This window comes from Apiospora hydei (assembly GCF_038363865.1).
Source record: "Apiospora hydei strain CBS 114990 chromosome Unknown utg000004l_segment0_segment0, whole genome shotgun sequence".
NCBI lineage: Eukaryota > Fungi > Ascomycota > Sordariomycetes > Amphisphaeriales > Apiosporaceae > Apiospora > Apiospora hydei.
In genome coordinates this window covers 5,049,772-5,069,497 of record NW_027117363.1, presented here as the reverse complement: position 1 = coordinate 5,069,497, position 19,726 = coordinate 5,049,772, and the positions used below count along the sequence as shown (strand labels likewise).

The window sequence follows — 19,726 nt, the reverse complement described above, 5'->3', positions numbered from 1 at the left end:
AGGAAAAGCGAAGCAGCGCCCCGGCACGCCTAGCCCAAGATAGTAGAAGCCCCTGACAGGGCCACAGACGTGTACCTGGAGCTGGAGCGTGCAGGGCCCGGAAACTGGAGACACGCGCATGAGATGAGGATTGACCCCCAGGCACGCAGGCCGACAGAAAACTTCTGGTGTCTCTCGTGTCAACCCGCCAGCCGTCTCTCTGAAATTGAAGAATCACCTTCCCCTCCTCTCGTATTCCCACGCTCACACTTGCCAAGGCCGGGTTGAATGGTGGATGCTTGTTGAAGTTCTGTTCAGAACACTGTCACTCTTTGATCTTTCTGCTCTCGCAAAGCACCTCTCTGCAGTCTGGCTTTCCAGCCTCTTCCTCTCACTTTTTTGTCCCTCATTCCATTCGGATTCATTCGTTTAATCGTCCGCACTGGACTGGAGCAAATCAACCAGTCCCCTCGGCTGTTCCTACCCCCTGATCTGAGGCCACCACCACGTTCTCTAACAACCAGACACGACCTGTCCAGGGTGGCTCTCCTTCGGCTTTTGTGACATTTTGAGGGAAAATCGTCAAGATTTGTCTCTACTACACTCGTTTTCTCGCAGCCCGACTCGAAACACGACAATCCCCCTTCCCCAAGTTAACTACCTACTTCCGGATAGTCACAGGCATCTCATCCCGCTGGACCCATTCATAATCATCCAAACCGAAGCGGAAGAGGTTGGCGCTACGCAAACGCTTGCTGTAGTTACCCGCAGTCCAAGTCATCGGTTGTTACCTACAACCGTCGTCTGATTTCATTTTCATATTGCCTATCTGTAAGTCAAACGAAGATGTTCAGTTGCACCCCGTTCCGTGTCTCTGGTCCCTCTGGTCCCTCCCGGTTCAATTCAGGAGAGGCCTGGCTGCCGTTCAAGATCCCGAAACGAGCTGGGACAAGGTGATCAAAAGGCCGCGTTTGCCGAAGGCCTACCACCATGCTGCCAGCGCTGCCAATACTACCACTGCTACCCCCCTCGTCAACGACCGACCGGTTGCGACACGCGGGACGAGGCGCAGCTTGTCTAGAGAGGGGTGGGCAGGCAGGTGGACAGGCCTGTCTGTCGTGTCGTTCTTGGACCGAGAGTCACAGCAATCTTATCTGCAGCAAGCTTAATGAGTGGTCGCTAATTTGGAGTGAACCTGTTTTCCAGCAGCAGCCGTCCATATCTGGGCTGTTATCGGCACGTCACCACGGCGTCCATCGCAATCCGCTTTCGATCAAATCCAAGACGCAGGAAAAGCAAGCAACAGGCCGCAAATCGATTGGACAGACCGGCCTGGCCGTTGATTAGCCAGAGTCCACTAACCCAGGCACGCCCCGCAGTGGAAAGCAGCCCAAGTCACCAAGCTGCCAGTCAAACACCACTAAACTCAGTGCACATTTCTCCCAGACCCGACGCTAGGCCTGTTACGGGCCAGTACACGTCTTTTCAGGTACGACTAGCCAGCTTCCCTTGTCCACCGCGAAAGCAAAGTGCTACATATCGTATCCCTCAAATCCCTATCCATCCAGCGCCCGCCCTGCCGCAGTTGCAAGTGCAATTCAGTTCAGTGCAGTGCAGCAGCAACATCGCAGTACATACCATACCACCCACGTTGCGTATGTGCGCGTGCAAGTTTGTGTGCGTGTGTCTGTGTCTGTCTGTATGCGTGTGCGCTGTATCCGTACCTCCCACAACAACACGGGCCCTTCATCTCCCGTGCTGCAGTTCGAGTCAATTCAATCAACTGCATTGCATCGGTCTGCATCCTACCTGATATTTCCAATTCGCACGCACCTGAGCCCAAGGAGTGTGACGGCAGGGGAAACCAGCGAAGAAGAAGAAAAAAACTCTCCTTTCAACTCAATTAACCAAAACCAAAACAGCTGTTCGCGATCGCTCTCCCCCCGACAACTGCCTCACCCTGCGACCCGGCCGCATTCGCCTCATTCTCTAATCATTTTCCTCCAACTTGCTTGGCCATCTCGACGACCGTACACGAATAGAAAAAGAAGGATCGACCGGCCGCCCTCCCTAATCCTGCCGGAATTTCGTCACAAGCAGCAGCTTACGCTCGTTACTCGCGTCACCTGCATTTCTCTGACCTCATGGCCGTTATTCCTACTTGAAACCATTTCTCATGATTCAGTAAAATCTACGAAGCCAGATCCCCAGGCCAACTAATTCCGACCGGAGCAAGGCCCTATCAATCTCGCATTGTTGCTCCGGTCATCAGTCACAGCACGACGACTAAAAAATGCGAATATCTTACAGGCGGCGGCCTGCGGCACGCAAACCCGCTAATTCTTTCACGTCATATCTTTTCGGCCTCACCACGATCGCGACGTTGTCGCATGCTTTAACCGTAACTCCAGTGCCTTCACCAGACCTCGACCTTAGTAATTTGGGGCGTGTAGCCATTGCTGGAGACTTCGCTGGCATATCACTCAATGAATTCGAGGGCCAGACTGAGCAACCATTCAACACCAATGGCTCCGAGTCACTCATGACCCGCCTGCCTAACGGCGTCTTCTCTAATATTCTGACGGCCGACGCGTCAATACAGACAATATGCAGTTTCCGAGGTGCACTTATCTTGGGCGGCAACTTCACCAGCTTGGACGGAAGGTCCTCAACCGGAATTGCGCAGTTCAACCTTGACGATATGACCTTGAGCCCGATCGCCGGTCTGTTGGGACAGGTGAACACCTTACTTTGCGACGAGGATGCCGGCAAGGTCTACGTGGGAGGAAGCTTCAAGGCCGCGGATTCGACAAATGCCATTACATGGGTCGCCGATAGTAATTGGGCAAGTCTACCGTTCGCGGGCTTCAACGGACCCGTCACGTCCATCACCAAAGCCTCCAATGGTCACATCGTCTTCGGTGGGCGCTTCACTGGATTGGGAAATACGAGCACGCCCAGTCAACCTGATGAGCAGGTCATCAACTTATCGACAGCCACAATCTCAGCAAACCAAGGCACAACTGCTGCCGGGTTCAGTGACCCGAAAACATCGTTTGCAAGACTGGCGGTACTGATGGTGCAGGAAACACTTGGTTGCTAGCAGACAACACACCTGGCTCGTGGTCCGCCAAGTTCCGTTACGGGTTTCAACCTACCAAGCTCCGGCTATGGAATACGCATCAGGATGGGCGCGGAGTAAAGACCTGGAGATATACGGCTCTACCAATCAGCGGAATTATGAATTTCACCTATGTGGATCCGAAGACGAACCAGAATACATCGTGCACGAGCGAGTGCCCTCTTAGCGACGATCCCTCTGTTGAGTTCCAGGACTTTCACTTTGTCAACCTTGTGGGCCAGAATGAGTTCAGAATTGACGTTTCTGAGTGGTACGGCAAGGGTGGCGGTTTGAATGGGATCGAACTCTTCCAGGACGATATCTTCGCTTATGCCATCAACGACTTCAACGAGCCGTCATGCGCCAACACATCATTCGCCTCGAGCGCGACTGCCACAGGTGACTGGAAAGTCACGCCGTCTGGCGCGAGTAGTGCGGACTATCTCTCGGTCAACATCCCCAGTCCGGTCAACTCTGCGGCGGCGTCCATCACCTTCTTCCCGGATATTCGAGAGGCTGGTAACTACACTCTCTCGCTTTATACACCAGGTTGCATCCCGGATGGTACGTGCTTAACTCGGGGCCAAGTGAACGTCACATGGAGCGTCAGCCCCAACACGCCGGTGGGCAGCAAGGTACTGTTCCAGACCAACAATTTCGACAAATACGACGTGCTTGACATGGCTATACTCGATGCGAGCTCGAGCTCGTTCCGTCCCAGTGTCACAATAACAGCCTTGAATAATCAAGACTTATCAAGCATGACAATGGTTGCACAGAAAGTCAACTTTGTGCTCATCAGTTCCACGGGTGGACTGAACGGTCTGTTCGAGTACGATCCCAGCAAAGCCAAGATCGATACGGCTGATTTCAAAACCTCGGCATTTGACAAGCTCGGTTCGACATTCTCAAAGGGGTCGGCTGTGAGTTCTCTTGCAACGGCCGGCGATGTCACCTACATTGGTGGCAATTTCACCTCGGACAAAGTGAGAAACATTGTTGCTATCAACAGCAAAGACAGCTCTACAGTTCAACTCGAGAGTGGCACTAATGGCCAAATCATGTCCATGGCCCTTGTGCGGGACCAGCTCTTCGTTGGGGGCAGTTTCAACAATACGTCTGATGGATCAAACGAAGCCCTCAAGAACGTTGCTGTCTATGACACTGCAAGCAAGAAATGGGCTTCTCTTGGCGCTGGAGTCAACGGGCCGGTTGTGAACGTCGTGGACATGACTCTGAACCTCACTTCCAACAAGCCGGAGAGCGTCATCGCTGTTTCTGGCAGTTTCTCGCAACTACTGGCCTTCGGCAACAACCCAGAACGCCCAGTCAACGGCTTTGCCATTTGGGTCAAGTCGCAAAGCAACTGGCTTCAAAACCTGAATGGCCCTACCCCATTCCTGGACGGCATCCTCTCCACGTCATTCATCAACGGTGATGACGACGGAAAGTCTGTGTATGCTGGTTCCCTCAGCTCACAGGTTTTGCGTGCCGAAGGTGCTGCTACCATGGGTGATAAATTGGGGTCGTTCCCTCTGAACATCCAGCCACCGACGCCTACAGCTAACACGACAAGTAATTTTGCTGGCGTCAGACGGCGCATTTCTCCGGCGAACAGCACTGATGTCTCTGGTGTCGTGACCGGTGCTTATTACAAAGAAGGAGGGCAGAATGTGACCATTCTTGCTGGTCACTTCTCCGCAACCGACTCGGAGGGAAAGCAGATTGCCAATATGGCTTTCATTGATGGCGGCGCAAACAACCGAGTCACCGGACTTCCAGCTGGCGTATCCGACGAGTCTACTATCCGAGCTGTGGCTATTCAGGGCAATACATTGTTCGCTGGTGGACGAGTCAACGGAACAGTTGGCGAATCCCGTGTGAATGGGCTCGTCTCTTTCGATATGGCAAGCAAGAAATTCAACCAACAGCCCCCATCCTTGAGTGGTGGCGAGGGCACTGTCTCTTCCATTACGGTTAGGCCCGACAGTGGCGACGTCTTTGTTGGAGGTTCCTTCGATGATGCCGGGTCATTGGATTGCCCCGGCCTCTGCGTCTTCAGCACCTCAACCTTCCAATGGAGCCGCCCCGGCTTCGGGTTGCAGGGTGATGTAAATGCCATGATCTGGTCGAGCAAGACTAAAGTGGTCGTGGGCGGCAACATGACCCTCAACGATACATCTGCCTTCCTTGCGTCCTATGATGCCTCGAGCTCGTCGTGGTCAGGCTTCCCCGAGCTTCCGGGCCCCGTCAATGCGATCACTGCTGCCAATAAGGAAGGTACTCAGCTCTGGGTTTCAGGGACTGGGAAGGATGGAAAGGTGTACCTGATGAAATATGACGGCTCATCTATGGTGTCGGCTGGAATCACCTTCGGCGCCGAGACAGTCATCAAGAGTCTTCAGGTCTTTACGGTGACGGAAACCCGTGCCTCAGATTCCAAATTAGTCGACTCCAACCAGATCCTGATGATCACGGGTTCTTTGTCCATTCCTAACTTTGGGAAGGCATCCAGTGCTCTGTTTGACGGAGAGAAGATCCGACCATATGCTCTCACAGGCAACACGGGTAACAGTGCTGGCTCGATTGCGAAGATCTTCGTTGAAAACCCGGACAACTTCTTCAAGCCCTCAAGTAAGTCGCAAAATATCAATTCGTGTTCTGATCAAGCTGCTGATACATTTCTCCTTTCTTTTCAGACCCTGGGCTAGCAGTAGGATTCATTGTCCTGATTGGTCTCGCTATCTCATTAGCCTTGATGCTTCTTATTGTGGTGGCCGGTCTCGCCCTTGATCGGTACCGGAAGAAGCGCGATGGCTATGTTCCTGCACCAACGTCCATGTACGACCGGGGTAGCGGAATGCGAAGGATACCGCCGCATGAGCTGCTTGATTCATTGAGCAAGGGCCGCCCTGGAGCACCTCACGTATAAGCAACCGGACAACACAACACACCCGGCAGTGGTGCCATGCGAACTGACTCTGCACTTGCTTGGATAAGCAAAGCAGGCGAGCCATGACCACAGGATGGCCTTTTTACAGCACTGGACCGGTAGGTGACAGCCTCTACCGTGGTCCAGCCAACCAGAGATACCCGTCGAGAGTAGGACAATACTGTCATCGAAATCGAGCATAGCTGAGGCGTGTTGAGCGCAAGCAAAGTAGACCAGACCAAACAAGCTCTCCATCGTGAAAGGTGCACAACCCACCGGGGACTCTGTAGCGGGAAGAGTTGCATTTACTGACGAATTACGAACAAGCGAGCCTCCTTTAATGTCTACATGTCTATTTTTCTTCTTCTTTTCTTTTTCACCCTTCTTAGACGTCCCCCGTCTTTGTGTTACTACACCTTACGCTCCCTCGATGTACATTACATAGTTCTTTTTTCACCTGCAGCCTCGCCCCCCGGCTGTACATACTGGTAGAAGCTGTGAAGCGGTTCGTGCACACCTACAGTTCGGCGCAGCTCTAGGCAGGAACACGATAGGTGGTAGTGGGGATAGTGGCGACGGAGAAGAGAGGAGATTCACAGGCTTTGGCGGCGATCTGACTTGACCGATCATATCGAGATTTTGACCAAGGAACTTATTTTCAGAAAGGGGGATGAAAGGGTGGAAAAAGCTGGGACATGGCGTTACATTATAACAAAAAAATCCTGGTCTCGGCGGAGGAATTTAAGGGACTTAGAGCCCGGCCCGGACCAATCTGGTTTCGGCTGGCTGAGTGAGTGACTACCCAGTCCCCCATTCATATCCAATAGAAATAGTGCCAAATACTCGCTCGGCGTTCCTGATTTGTGATGTGTCGCCTATGGCGTACCTGTGACGTGATGCATTGTGGGCTGAATATAATGAACTGAAGCAGGACCGGCCCCGTCTTCTTCCCACGATTTCGAATTATTTATGGTATATTGCAATAAGCAGGCTACATGATGGCAAAGTCACTGTCTCAACCCAGCTACCTGGTCCTGGTGGCTGTCTCGGCCTACCTGCGTCTCCAAGAGTTTGGAGGCCAAAAGCCATTGGGCGACGTTGGAAAGGGGGGTAAATGCGGGGAAATATACTTGTACTTTACATCAACCCCAGACTCGGTTCTTGCTCAGCTGGTAAACATGAATCTATTCTTTCCCCCTTTCTTTCTCTATTTCTGTCAGATCTCCCGGCCGGACCGACCGGTCATCCGCGAGCGAGGTCACTTCAAGTGAAAAGCGCCCCCGCACCCAACCCATGACACTTCGGACGTTCACGTTTCTCGATTGACGGCATATTGAGAGGCAAAAATACCCTCACATGTCAGCTCTGCCAAGTATAATCCGCATTTAATCTACTCTACACATTCATACACGGCATTGCCTAATCTTGGAAGATATCATTCCTTTTTCCTGAGATAAAACCCCAGTCCATTATGCGTGACCTTCTCCAATTCGACCGCATTCCATCTAGATGCAAAATCTATAACACCAACGAGCCTCTGCTCTTGGGTCGATCTCGGCAGGGTATAACATCGTGTCTCCTTTTGTTCTCATCTTTCGTGTATATCCGTTCTCGTCCCACGGCCCGTGGAGGCGCAGGCGCTATTTCAGCCCCCATGCTTGCTTATGCGTTGGTAGGCTTAAAAGTCATTCTCTCGGTGCCCTCCTTGAAGGGAACGCCGAGCTCGAACAGCTTGACGACGACTTGGCTGAAATCCTTGAAGAAGAGGTCGTTGTCCTTGGCGTACTTCTGTACCCAAGGCTTCATGGCCTTGTCCTCGATGAGAGCATAGTCGGCAGGCAGCATCATAAGACCCTTGGTCTTATCCTGGTACTGCTTGGGGCCGTCCCACTTGCGGATGTGCCACTTCTCGTCCAACAGGAGCGTGTAGTAGTCGTTGGTCAGAACGGTCGGAGAGAAGGTCCAGGGACCCTCGAAGCCGGATCGGTCCGTGTGGCATCGACCGAGGGCGTGGGCGCCGGCGAGGGCCACGATCTCCTGATCGTTGAAGCCCATGCGGTAGAAGATGTCACGGAGGTGCTTGGTTCCCTGGGCACCGTCGGGAAGACGGCCATCCGGAGTGCAGGCGGCGGCTTCCTTGTCGGCGCGGCCAGGGCGCCATGGAATCGTGGGGCCCTGCATCTCCTGGATGGCACAAGCACCAGCAAGGGTCCAGAGATCAGAGTAGGAGATCCAGGGGAACTTGGCTGTTAGGGTCGAATTAGTGTCTGATCTTGGCGGCGTAAAAGGAGGCGCAGGAGTCGCTTACCCTTGACAGGCTCGAGGAAGTCACGGGCGTGCTTCAGGCCCGCATTGGCACCGTGGTCGCCCTCGGGGGCGAAGCGCATGGTGGCGCCGTTGCTGCCGCCCGTCTTGGTCTCCTTATCATAGGTACCGCTGGCGTGCCAGGCGAGACGGACCAGGACGGGGCCGTAGCTGCCGTCATCGTAGTCGTCCTTCTCCTCGAGACGGCCGGCGATCTCGTTGTACACCTTCTGGTAGTCCTCCTTGGTGGGGGTGAAGACCTTGGGGGCCGCGGAGGACGCGTTCTGGGAATAGAAGTAATAGCCGCCAACACCGGCGGCGGCGGCACCGACCAGATAGACCAGCGACGACGACGAGCCCGAGGGCTTGGGGGGCTCCGAGGAGTAGAAGCGGCGGCCGCTCTGGCGGAAGGCGTGGCGGGTGGATGTGGAAAAGGTGTTGCGCGCGCTGGTGCGCAGGGCCGAGCGGGCGACCTGTCGAGAGAAATTGGCGGCAGACATCTGGAGCAGTCGGCGAGTTAACACTGGCACTGGTACTGGAAGGGCAAGCAAGGGCATGGGGAGCAAAGGGAAGTCAATGCTGGGAGATGGGGCAGAAACAACAGATGGAGGGAATTGGGCCGAGGGAAGCAAGCAGCAAGCAGACATGGCCATGCTGGCGAACCGGCGGAGACTTCCGCGGAATTGGAAAGTCACGGTTGGGTTGGCTGCAAACAGAGGAGGGGCGGGCGAGCGAGCTCGATCACATCTTGCTTACCGTTGGATTGATTGTGTTGAAAACAGTCGCTGGCGGATAAGGCAAGTCAATCGATAGAGGTAAGTACAGCAGAGGGAAATCAAGGACGAGACAAGATAGATATAGGCGGGAGGGAAGGTGGGATGGGAAAGAAGAAGAAAAGGGCCGGGAGGGAAGGAGGGTGATAAGCGGCAGCGGAGGTAGGGATATCAAATAAGGAAGTAAGTATGTAGGTAGGTAGGTAGGTAGGCAAGTACATGAAGTATGCATACAACTTGTCAGGCGGCGACTACCTGCCTACCCATGGATCGGCCTATGCAATGTATTGCCCAGAATAGTCGCAGGTATCCGGGGGAGGCAAGGTAGGGCGCCACTCTTGTTTGTTATCGGCCTTGGCTGGGATCAGTTTGATGGAACTGCCCGCCGGCTCGCTTCAGCGGAAGCCATTTCATGACATGCCCTCAGGAGTCAGGAGACAGCTTGACAGTTAGCTGCGACTATGGTGTAATATCTCTCAAATACCGCCGCCGTGATTGGCTCGCGGCTTCTAATCTGGGCCCCCCGCCGTTGCTCGTCAAACCCCAGTGGGCAGAGTAGTATTGCCTGCCTAGTACAAGTAGCATTACGGAGTATCCAGTACTACTGCTCCAGGTGCCAGGCCATGATATCTGGACCCTCACTTTCCCTGCCGGCCTGCCTGTGTGTGTGCTGGAACAAACACCAAGTGGAACCACCAGACCGAGTAAGCAGCGTCCGCGTCTCGGGCCAATTTCTTCTTCTTCTCCCGCTTTCCATCAGCCTGCATTAGTCAACGAACGAACTGACGGGGCTATTGGAGATGAAGAGTTGACACGACCCTGAAGACGCAGAGTCTGAAAGCCGAGAAAAAAAAAAGATGAGATATCTGAGCTAATCCAAAACGTAGCGAGGAAAACACAGAGGGTCAAGAGACGATTTTAGTGTCTGACACCCGCACGCGCAGCCGCACGCCAAACCAGCACGTCCCCTTCGGCGACTTCGGCATTGGCCCTGGTGCCTGAGGAAACCCAGCCGGTCTCGGATTTGCATCTTCTTCCCAGACCATCCGAGATGCATCATGGCCACTCGCCCAAGTCGGCAGCCATTGAGGTCGGATTTACAGCGCCTTCCGTCGGCCAGCTACGTCGGCCGATTCAAATATACTTTCCTCCGACGCCCTAGCCATCCAGCTGGCATTCACGTCTTCGCCTTCGCCTTCGGCCACCATGCGAGCTTAGTCGTGACAAGTCTGACATTGACGAAATCAAGGCACCCTTGGCCCCAGGAAAGGCCCAATTACTTTTACATGGTATATCTGTTGGTTCCCGTCGTCAACCCTGAAACATGACTTGACAGGTGTCACCTCCAACTCCCGTATTTCGCAAATCCCAACTTCGCCCCAAGTCAACAGACGCTGCAGTAGTTCGGCATCCACCATACACACATTCTCAGCAAACAAACAAAAATTACGGCCGTCTGCTATGCGCGCCCAAGTGATGATACAAGCACGTCATGCGTTGGTATATAGGCCCCTGTGCCATCAGTTGCTTCAGTTGAACGATGCTGTTCCCTGGGCGTTGGCGTCCGCCTCCCCGAAATATTCATAGTATCTTGGGTAGCTGCCCTCCGCCTTGAGTCTAGTGGCATCGTCCATCGGAGCCTTGACAGCGCCGTTCTCCTTGAGAGTCGGCTTGTTCAGGGTCGATACGGATTGCGGGCTGCAGCACCTGTCAGCATTGTCCTCAAAATACTTTCTTCCTCCTCCTGGAGAACACTTACCCAAACACCTCCCCATTGATGGTGAGGAATAGCTTCATGGAATCCTTACCACCTCTTTCCTGCAGATAAGTGAGATAAGTAAGGTAAAGTCCCTGCTTCGCACTCGCCGAGATGCGGCTCGGGGCCCGGAGCGCCTCGAACAGTTGCTGCAGCCGCTCGGCGTGTTCGCCCTCTTTCTCGCTGCTGGTGGGCTGCTCCAGCTCAAATTCCAACCACTTCTGCCAGAAGTACCGGCTGTCGGCATACCACTGCACGTTCTTGGCAAAAACAGTGCGCGCCTCGTCTACAGACCCCTTAGATTTCCACAAGAGGTTGGCCCACTGGGTAACAAGCACGGCCTTGGTGAAGATGTCAACATGAGGAGCATCAATCTGAGCCTTGTAGACTTCGATTGCTGCCTCCAGGCCGCTCTGTCGTCTCTGGAGGTTGGCCCAAGAAATGATTGCCTCGACGCAATCTGGCAACTGCATTAGGATGGCCTCGTGGATGTCGCGCGCAACGTCTGTGCGTCCGCAGGACTCTTCGAAATATGCAAACTGCAGCCGAATCCCAGGACGACTGATAGGCACGAAAAGCGTAGCCGCCCTCATGTAGATGTGGCGCACTTCCTCCTCCTTGCCCAGGTGCGATGCCATCCACTGAGCGTATCGGAACCAGAATTCGTCGTAAAGTGCGCAGGTTACAACGCATCGCTCGTACAGGAACGTCGTCCTGGCAAAATCACCCTCGCTCTCCTCAAAGTCGAGGTACTTTCGCCAGTTGGCCATCTGCGTATTCTCGAGCTCAGTGACATGGAAGTAAGGACGCTTGACTTCTGACTCATACGTCCAGCGCTTCGTCGTCTCCTCCTGTGTACGCTGGAATGTTTCGTAGTACATGCTATCGATCCGGGCCCGGATATCGCGTTCCAGCTCCAGCTCCGTCCTGGGAGGTGCACCGAAAGCTGCAGGGTCAGCCTCGACTTCAGCTCGGAAGCGTGCAAGTTCCTCGGCCGGTACCAGTTCAGCCAATGGGCGACTGTGTGCTAACTGGCGGAACCTCTCAAAGTACCTGGCGTATTGATGCATGGGGATGTGAATGACGCGCTGCAAGATGGCAAATATCTTGTCTTGCGCCTCTTGCCGTTCCTCATATTCAATGTACTTGTCCCAGAAAGGATGTGCTAGAAAATCGAGGCCGACTGCTGTGGCAGCACGCTCGAAGAGGCTAGGATATGGTCAGTCGTTCTTCTGCTCGATAAAAAGGGGTTGGGGGAGGGGCGGAAGGAGTGCAAATACAGAAAGGGGAAGTTTGTGTATGTAACTGGTCCAATCCAAATCAATCAAGCCGAGATAGACGAAGTCATAGGATTACGACGAAAAAGCGACGTGTCAGGAGGACGACAGTGTAAGAAACCAGAGCCTGGTGTTTTCTGTGAGAAAGTTCCAACATTTCCACAATGATTGTTGGTTTCCTCACCATCGATGACTATGCTAGCAGTCTTGGCAGAACCGTAGTGTTGGGGTTCAGAATGGTGTTGTCTCGAACAAAGAGGTTCTCTGCTTGGTGGCATGGTTAAGAGGAAGGAAAAGCTCTCCGTAACTACTTACTCTCTCACGAGATGAGGCGTGTGTGTTGTCTCCATTTTGAAGGAGCAGTATGAGGCCCAGAGGTCAACGCAGTTGGTGATACTGGCGCATCCACGCTCATAGATCTGTTTGGCACTGTCAGCAAGGGTGCAGACCAAGCAAGGGGAACCTGTCGGAAAGACGAACCATCTCGGCCGACTCGGGGCCAGAAATGTTGAACTCGAGATCGGCATATTTCTTCCAGTAGCCGAAAAGTAGGGGGAACTTCAGAAGAAATCGATCGTAGGCATCGCGTAGCGTGGCGAGGGCTTGGGGGCTGGAGTTGCGATTGAGGCCGCCTTCTTGAGCTTCGCATGCCCTGATCAGCTTCTCCCACGAGTCGAAATTGTCGGTGTCGGCGTCCTGTACGCAAAAGACAATTAGATTATGCCTGGGGGTTGGAATCGAGGAACTGCAGCAATGATGCAGTGCGGCTACTCACCACCTCGGCACCGAGCTTCTTGATTTCGACATTGTCGTCGTCGGCCACGGCAAACTGGTTAAAGTCTGCCATCTCTGTTGGCGCAGTAGTGCGGCTTTACAGAAAGGGTGAAAGGGTGCAATTGGGCGAAGGTCGAGCGCAGAAGCAAAGGTCTGCAGAGAAGTAAATGGACGTAAACAAGGCCGGGGCGTGGAGGAGACACGCGCAAAGGTGGAAAGGAAGGAATTGGACGGGAGTTGGTTGCGGTCGAGGTAGATATGAACGGCGACTGGAGGTCTGGATTCAATGATTGTAGTAGGCAAGTTGCAGGCAGTACCGACTAAGCTACATGCAAAGCTGCTGCTACTGCTGCTGCTGTTGCTGTTGCTGCAGGCTGTATGTACGTCGCTAAGATTTGATGTGGGACCTTGTCTTGCAAGTGAACGTGGGTTTTTCTGCACTGTTAGCGCAAATGCTGGGTACGATGATGATGCAGCATCAAAGTGACAAGCTTTGATGGCGATGCGTATGGGCTGAGAGAGCTTGGATGTGTGTGTGTGTGCGTGTGCGTGTGCGTGTGCGTGTGCGTGCGCATTCACGTACAATACTTCAGGTTCAACGTCTGTAATGTGTACTGGATGGCGGATGGCAGATAGATGGGGGAGATGATGGGATGATCTTCGATTATTGTTCTGTCGTGGCGGCGTTACCTTGCTCCTGCTGCACTTGTAGCAGCAAACTGGCACGGGTGCTGGGGGGGGGTGAACGCTTTTTTTCCCTTCTCTCCCTCTCTCCAAGTCGATCCAATGCGGCTCAAATAGCAGCTACTGGCCAGGACTAATGCTCGACTTGGGTGGTAAGCATTTACTAGAGTGCTGCAACAATTGGTGTGGCTGGGCCTGGGCGGGCGGCTGGGCGGGGGCAGAAGAGAATTGACGGTGCCCCACTTCAGCAATCTTCAGCCCTGGCAGTATTAAAATCAGGCCTTGCAGAGAAGTCGGAGTCTTCTTCTTCTTTTCCAATACATGGCCAATGATGATACCCCATACAAACAATATGATAGGAAGAGGGATAAAGCTCATTGAGCTTCATGATCTCAAATCATTAATCTGAGGCCATAACATTCCCCCCCTTTCTAATTTTTTACTATAATTCTACTCACTCTCCCTCTCGGAAGACAAGGCGCCAAGTGGTCAGCCTCCGAGGTTCTTTGAGCACTTTGACAAGATCCAGCCTCGGCACAAGACGCGTTGCCTTGCACCAGCATAAACTTCGGGTTTATTTTCATTCTGCAAGGCATCAACAGAATACTTATCTTGGGCTGTGTGTTTCTTGAGCAGAGCTTAACTTTGAATATATATTTTCGGCGAGATGTACGTGTGGTTGGGCCCCTTCTCTTGGCAGCGAAGACATAAATGTACTACCTACTGCTACAGCATAACCAACCTCACGTGCGTGAACCAGATTCGGCCTTGTCGTTGTCGTGTCTGCCACGGCCCAAGTTAGCAAACATGGAAGAGAACAATGTTGAACTCGTCTTGGGGACTATACGTGTATAAAGCCGCCCTCATGGCGTGTTACCGAAACTGAAGCCTCCAACCTAAGCCGAGTGATACAGTATGTTTCATTGACTTGTGATATTCACGACGGTAAAAATAGCGATGTTAGATCATCCGTGTCGTATCGATAAGGGATGATACTTAAGTACAGTGGGGCCGCGAATGACGTTGGAAACAGCGCTGGGTAATGAGAATGGCCAGCGCAACATTGAAGTGCACCTACACCTACCACACTTCCCACTCGCCATTCTAGAGAGTAGCAGGTTGCGATCGCAGTTAGATTCCACCTCGGCACATGTTACGACTTGGTATGCGACAGGTATTCACGGCGCCCACATGTCGTCCATGCTGCTGAGTTAGTTTCTCGACATGGATCAGTACCCGAGAGCGGCAGCGCGCGATACTGTCGTGGGGCCTTCATCCGACAAGTCGAGCCAACTGCTCATTCGCGACTACCCTCATCGCGCCATCGCCATCGTCTCCTCCTCACACGCCTTGATTTTTCGCTACAGTCCGACCACGAGCGAAGCGATCGCCAATGGGTCTCTAGTATCCGTCTCCTCGGCGAGGCCACGTGCTGGCAGCGAAGGCGCCATCTCGAAGTGCATGGTCGAATTCACGCCGGCGTCCAAGAAACTCCTGAACGATTTCCGACCGCTTACTCCCCGACCGATCTATGGCACATTAGGCCTCATCACCATCGGCCAAGATGTCTTCTTGTCCGTTGTTACCCAGGCGAACCGAGTTGCTTCCGTGCGACCCGGCGAGACGGTGGAACGGATTGCGAATGTGGATTTCTTCTGCCTGAACAGTGCCGAATATGACAACGTCTTCTCTCTCAACCCGTACGATAATGAGCTTTCAGATAGTAATTCACCATATGGTCAGGACCTTGGGCGCAGGGAAGGAGAGCTCGAATACCCCTATCAGGAGCTCCAAAAGCTCCTGAGCAATGGCAGCTTTTACTACAGCACCGATTTCGACTTGACAAACCGACTACAAGACAGGTCAGTAAGCCCCTGAATAGTGGCGTCACCCCTGCCTGACTTGGATATCAACACTGACAACTCCCCTAGGCCGGTAGATTCTGCCACTTTCGATATAGACAACTTCGACGATTCGTTCTTGTGGAATTCCTTCATGATTAGTCCCCTAGTACAATTTCGGTCCAGACTTCTTGCCCACGAGCGCGAGGCCCTAGATGCATCCAGGATTCTGACCTCGGCGATCCGGGGATTCTGTTCCACCATGACGATACCACAATCCGCGGCACCACTGAGCATTGCCAAGACTGGCCTCCCGTCTTTCCTGACAGTGATCTCCCGGTTGTCCTGCAAGAGAGCCGGCACGCGCTTCAACAGTCGAGGTATTGATGATGATGGCCACGTGGCCAACTTCGTCGAGAGTGAGACCATCTACTGGTGCCCCTCCGGAACTCTCTTCTCTTACGTTCAGGTCCGCGGGTCTGTTCCAGTCTTTTGGGAGCAAAGTGCAGGTCTCATCCCGGGCCAGCAGAAGATATCGATAACACGCTCTGCCGAAGGATCGCAGCCTGCATTCAACAAACACTTTGAGGACCTTGAGCAATCTTATGGTGCTGTCCATGTTGTCAATTTGCTGAGCGAGTCTAAGCCTGGAGAGGTTGAGCTCACGCAAAGATATCATTTTGGCGTGAATCACTGCTCATTAAGTCGCCCGGATGAGAAACAAAACCGAGACCATACCCTTCTCCGGGTTACAGATTATGATTTCCATGCGGAAACAAAGACGATGGGCTATGAGGCAGCGAAAGGTATCAGGAATTATATCGAACATTCCGCAGACGGATTCGCTTACTACCTCGCTGAGGAGATGAATGATGCCGGAGATGCCGTACAAGCTCCTGCGGGTCGTAACAGAGTGGTTGTGGTTTTGCAACAAGAAGGGGTTTTTCGCACCAATTGCCTTGACTGTCTTGATCGCACAAACTTGATCCAGACGCTCATTTCGCAGCTGGCCTTTCAGTCATTCCTGAACCACCGGACTGAATACGCTTCGTCGGACTTTTGGGTCCGCCATTCTACCTTATGGGCAGACAATGGCGACGCACTGTCCCGGATATATGCTGGAACAGGCGCTTTGAAGTCGTCGTTCACAAGAACCGGCAAAATGTCGTTAGCCGGTGCGATCGCGGATGCGCGCAAGAGCGCAACCAGACTATACATAAACAACTTTGCCGATAAATCACGACAAAACACCATTGACATGCTCCTGGGCAGGTTGGTGGGCCAGTCTCCCGTGCATCTTTTTGATCCCATCAGCGATTACGTTTCGGGTGAGCTAAGCAAACGAGCTGCGGAATTCTCATCCACTGAGAATATTACAATGTGAGTTCCCCTTGTCCTCTTCCTAGCAACATGCCCAGCAATATCCCAGTATCATATTGCCGAGTTCACTAACAATGGAACAGACTGGTTGGCACATTCAACCTCAACGGCAAGACTGAGGGAATTAACGATGACCTCACGCCATGGTTGCATCCCGATGTGTTAGGTTCATCCCAACCTGAGATCGTCGCTGTAGGATTCCAAGAGATCGTCGAGCTAAGCGCCCAGCAAATCATGAATAGCGATCCAACACGAAAACAAGCATGGGAAAGAGCCATCAAGAAGAACTTGAATGGGCATGCACAGCGAATAGGGGGTGAAAAATATGTGTTGCTACGGAGCGGGCAGCTCGTTGGCGCAGCTTTGTGCATATTCGTGAAGGTTTCGGTGCTATCCAAGATCAAGAACGTTGAAGGCAGTGTCAAAAAAACCGGCATGTCGGGAATTGCTGGAAACAAGGGTGCTGTGGCCATTCGGATGGAATATGCGAATACCCAGTTATGCTTTGTGACAGCTCATTTGGCAGCTGGCTTTGCCAACTATGAGGAGCGCAACCGGGACTACGCAACCATCCATCACGGGCTTCGTTTCCAGAGAAACAGGAGTATCGATGACCATGGTAAGTGGTTCACCCCTCCTGCTATAAGTCAACAATGCTAATCCAGACAGATACCGTTATATGGCTGGGTGACTTCAATTACCGTATTGGCCTTAGCCATGAAAGGGCCATGGAACTGGTTAAGCACCAGGACCTAGAGAGGCTCTACGAGAACGACCAGGTCAGTACCCGAGTCTTAACGTATCTCAGTATCAGGATTCGCATTTGCTAACATCGAACAGCTGAATCTTCAAATGGTCGCCGGTCTAGCTTTCCCTTTCTACTCCGAGGCCAAGATCACCTTCATGCCGACATACAAATTCGATATCGGAACTGATAGATATGATACTTCGTAAGTGAAGCTGCAGTTTGATGTATTGCCACTGGCTTCTAACGATACCGCAGTGAAAAGGCACGGATCCCAGCTTGGACTGATCGTATCCTACGGAAGGGTACCAACATCAGACAGTTGGCGTATAGCTCGGCCCCATTGCGATTTTCCGACCACCGACCGGTGTACGCAACCTACCAATGCACCGTCAATATTGTTGACGAGCCGTTGAAGGAGGATATCAGTCGTGGGCTGTATGATCGACGCAAAGCCGAGGTTGGCCAGACCGGGACAAACCTGGAACTCGACGATTCAGAGGACGAAGACCTCATCGGGTACGATGCCATTGAACCGGGCCTCCCGCCTGCCAGCTCAGATCGCCAGCGATGGTGGTTGGAGAACGGCAAAATGGCACAGTCCTCTGTCCAAGCCCCGAGGCCAACTGACGGCGCATCGTCGACGGTGCTTAATAAGACACGGCCCTCGAATCCTTTCGTCCCCAGTGACGAGAATGAATGGGTCAACGTCCCCCGGGCAAACTCACGGCTTGGCTCCTTTTCAAGCATTTCCAGCTCTCCCTACGAACACATCAATCATTCTACACTATTGTCTACCTCGGCCTCAAGTTCTACGCCTAGAAAGCTGCCTCCGGCACATGAAACTTCAGGTTTGCCTGCTAAGGTCGGGCGTATCAATCTCATGGATGAACCGATTCCCGGGCAAGGCCAGACGCACGAGCCGCCGCCACCTCCCCCTCCGAGACGTCAAACCGGCAGCAACACGACGGGGACACAGGCCCGAGCTATCCCAACCAGCCGGGAAAGCGGCAAAACGCCGAAGCCAAACCCGCCGCCTCCAAACTCGCAACCATTATCTGCGGTAACAGCACAAGTATCGGGAAAGTCCAAGGCACCGCCGCCAGTAAGTAGCTCCTGAGTCGGCAATTGTCCTCCCTCCTGCTCGTACAAAACCCCATTGCAATATGCAGGGCTTCCCACCGAGTGGGCTCATTTGATATGCCAACACGGCTTCTGGAACTAAGGTCCTCTCGACAAATGTGTATGCACTTCACAAAAGCCCAGTGGCTCACATTGCGTCGGTGTATGCTCAGTCTCCCATGGAGTCTTGGCATAGCCACGCTATGGACTTATGACTTCCGACTTGAACGGACATCTCCTTGATACTCAAGCTGTGTTCCAAGACTAATATATCCTGCCTAGATTGCCAAGAAGCCAGTACACCTCACCTCGCCCATTATGAGCGCAGGGTTTCAGGACTTTGGCCAGTTTGATGAAGACCATAATAAACTGGTCATGCCCCGACGAGCTAGCACCAACATACAGAACTTGACATCCAGGTTGGAGCAGAGCAACTCTCCTAATTTGACAGGAGGGATGCAACGTTCAAATCAGCCCCAGAGGTCAATGACGACGAAGACAGGAACGACTAATTACGGGCAAAGTGGGCTCATTGGAGGCGTCAACCTGCCAGGGCTAGGACACCGGAAGCCGGTGTTGCCTGCACGCCCCCTTCAGCCCCCTCAGCCCCCTCAGCCGGGGCCTATGCAGGCGTCCAAGCCCGTGAAGAACTCGGCAGTTGATCTGCTGGGGAGACGACAATGCCACCGAAATGAGCGGGTGGGAAACTTTACGGCCCAGTTGAGAAAGGGAGAAAGGGGGAGCTTGGTATATAGAATACATTGTGGGAGTAAACAAACACCCAAGGGCGTTCGTTGGTTTATAACTGGCGGCGCAGTGGGGAAACAACAGTGCAACAGGGCCAAGAACCGGTCTACGATACGTACTGCTAGAAAGCGATGACATATAATAGACGTCTGTTTCGAGAGTTGTTGGTCTTTTTTGAACTATCAACAATCCGTGTCCAGATCGAGTGAGTGGGTTATCTGGTAACACCGCAGCCACTGCCTCTTAGAGTAAACGTCCTTAAGCATTCAGCATAGCCAGCCAGTTGCGCCT

The 19,726-nt window shown here is 53.1% G+C and overlaps 4 protein-coding genes across 4 annotated transcripts; 2 read left to right on the top strand and 2 right to left on the bottom strand.

The window, feature by feature from the left end:
- Positions 1 to 2,272: 2,272 nt before the first annotated feature.
- Positions 2,273 to 6,032, top strand: PG997_004122 (Polarized growth protein rax2; the record flags this gene model as incomplete). The annotated part of the gene is made up of 3 exons (XM_066808437.1): positions 2,273 to 3,017; positions 3,065 to 5,734; positions 5,800 to 6,032. The coding sequence occupies 3 exons, from the start codon at positions 2,273 to 2,275 to the stop codon at positions 6,030 to 6,032; spliced, it is 3,648 nt and encodes a 1,215-aa protein (XP_066672055.1).
- A 1,662-nt stretch (positions 6,033 to 7,694) lies between these two features.
- PG997_004121 (putative cytochrome-c peroxidase precursor) lies at positions 7,695 to 8,836 on the bottom strand (the record flags this gene model as incomplete). Its single annotated transcript, XM_066808436.1, has 2 exons — positions 7,695 to 8,278; positions 8,341 to 8,836. 2 exons carry the CDS (start codon positions 8,834 to 8,836, stop codon positions 7,695 to 7,697), a joined length of 1,080 nt encoding a protein of 359 aa, XP_066672054.1.
- Positions 8,837 to 10,638: 1,802 nt separating this feature from the next.
- Positions 10,639 to 12,989, bottom strand: PG997_004120 (uncharacterized protein; the record flags this gene model as incomplete). The annotated part of the gene is made up of 5 exons (XM_066808435.1): positions 10,639 to 10,807; positions 10,869 to 12,074; positions 12,458 to 12,561; positions 12,623 to 12,838; positions 12,918 to 12,989. 5 exons carry the CDS (start codon positions 12,987 to 12,989, stop codon positions 10,639 to 10,641), a joined length of 1,767 nt encoding a protein of 588 aa, XP_066672053.1.
- A 1,835-nt stretch (positions 12,990 to 14,824) lies between these two features.
- On the top strand, positions 14,825 to 19,412 carry PG997_004119 (Inositol-1-4-5-trisphosphate 5-phosphatase 1; the record flags this gene model as incomplete). The annotated part of the gene is given in 8 exon segments (XM_066808434.1): positions 14,825 to 15,462; positions 15,532 to 16,821; positions 16,905 to 17,440; positions 17,491 to 17,600; positions 17,662 to 17,771; positions 17,825 to 18,671; positions 18,971 to 19,330; positions 19,347 to 19,412. The coding sequence occupies 8 exon segments, from the start codon at positions 14,825 to 14,827 to the stop codon at positions 19,410 to 19,412; spliced, it is 3,957 nt and encodes a 1,318-aa protein (XP_066672052.1).
- Positions 19,413 to 19,726: the final 314 nt, after the last annotated feature.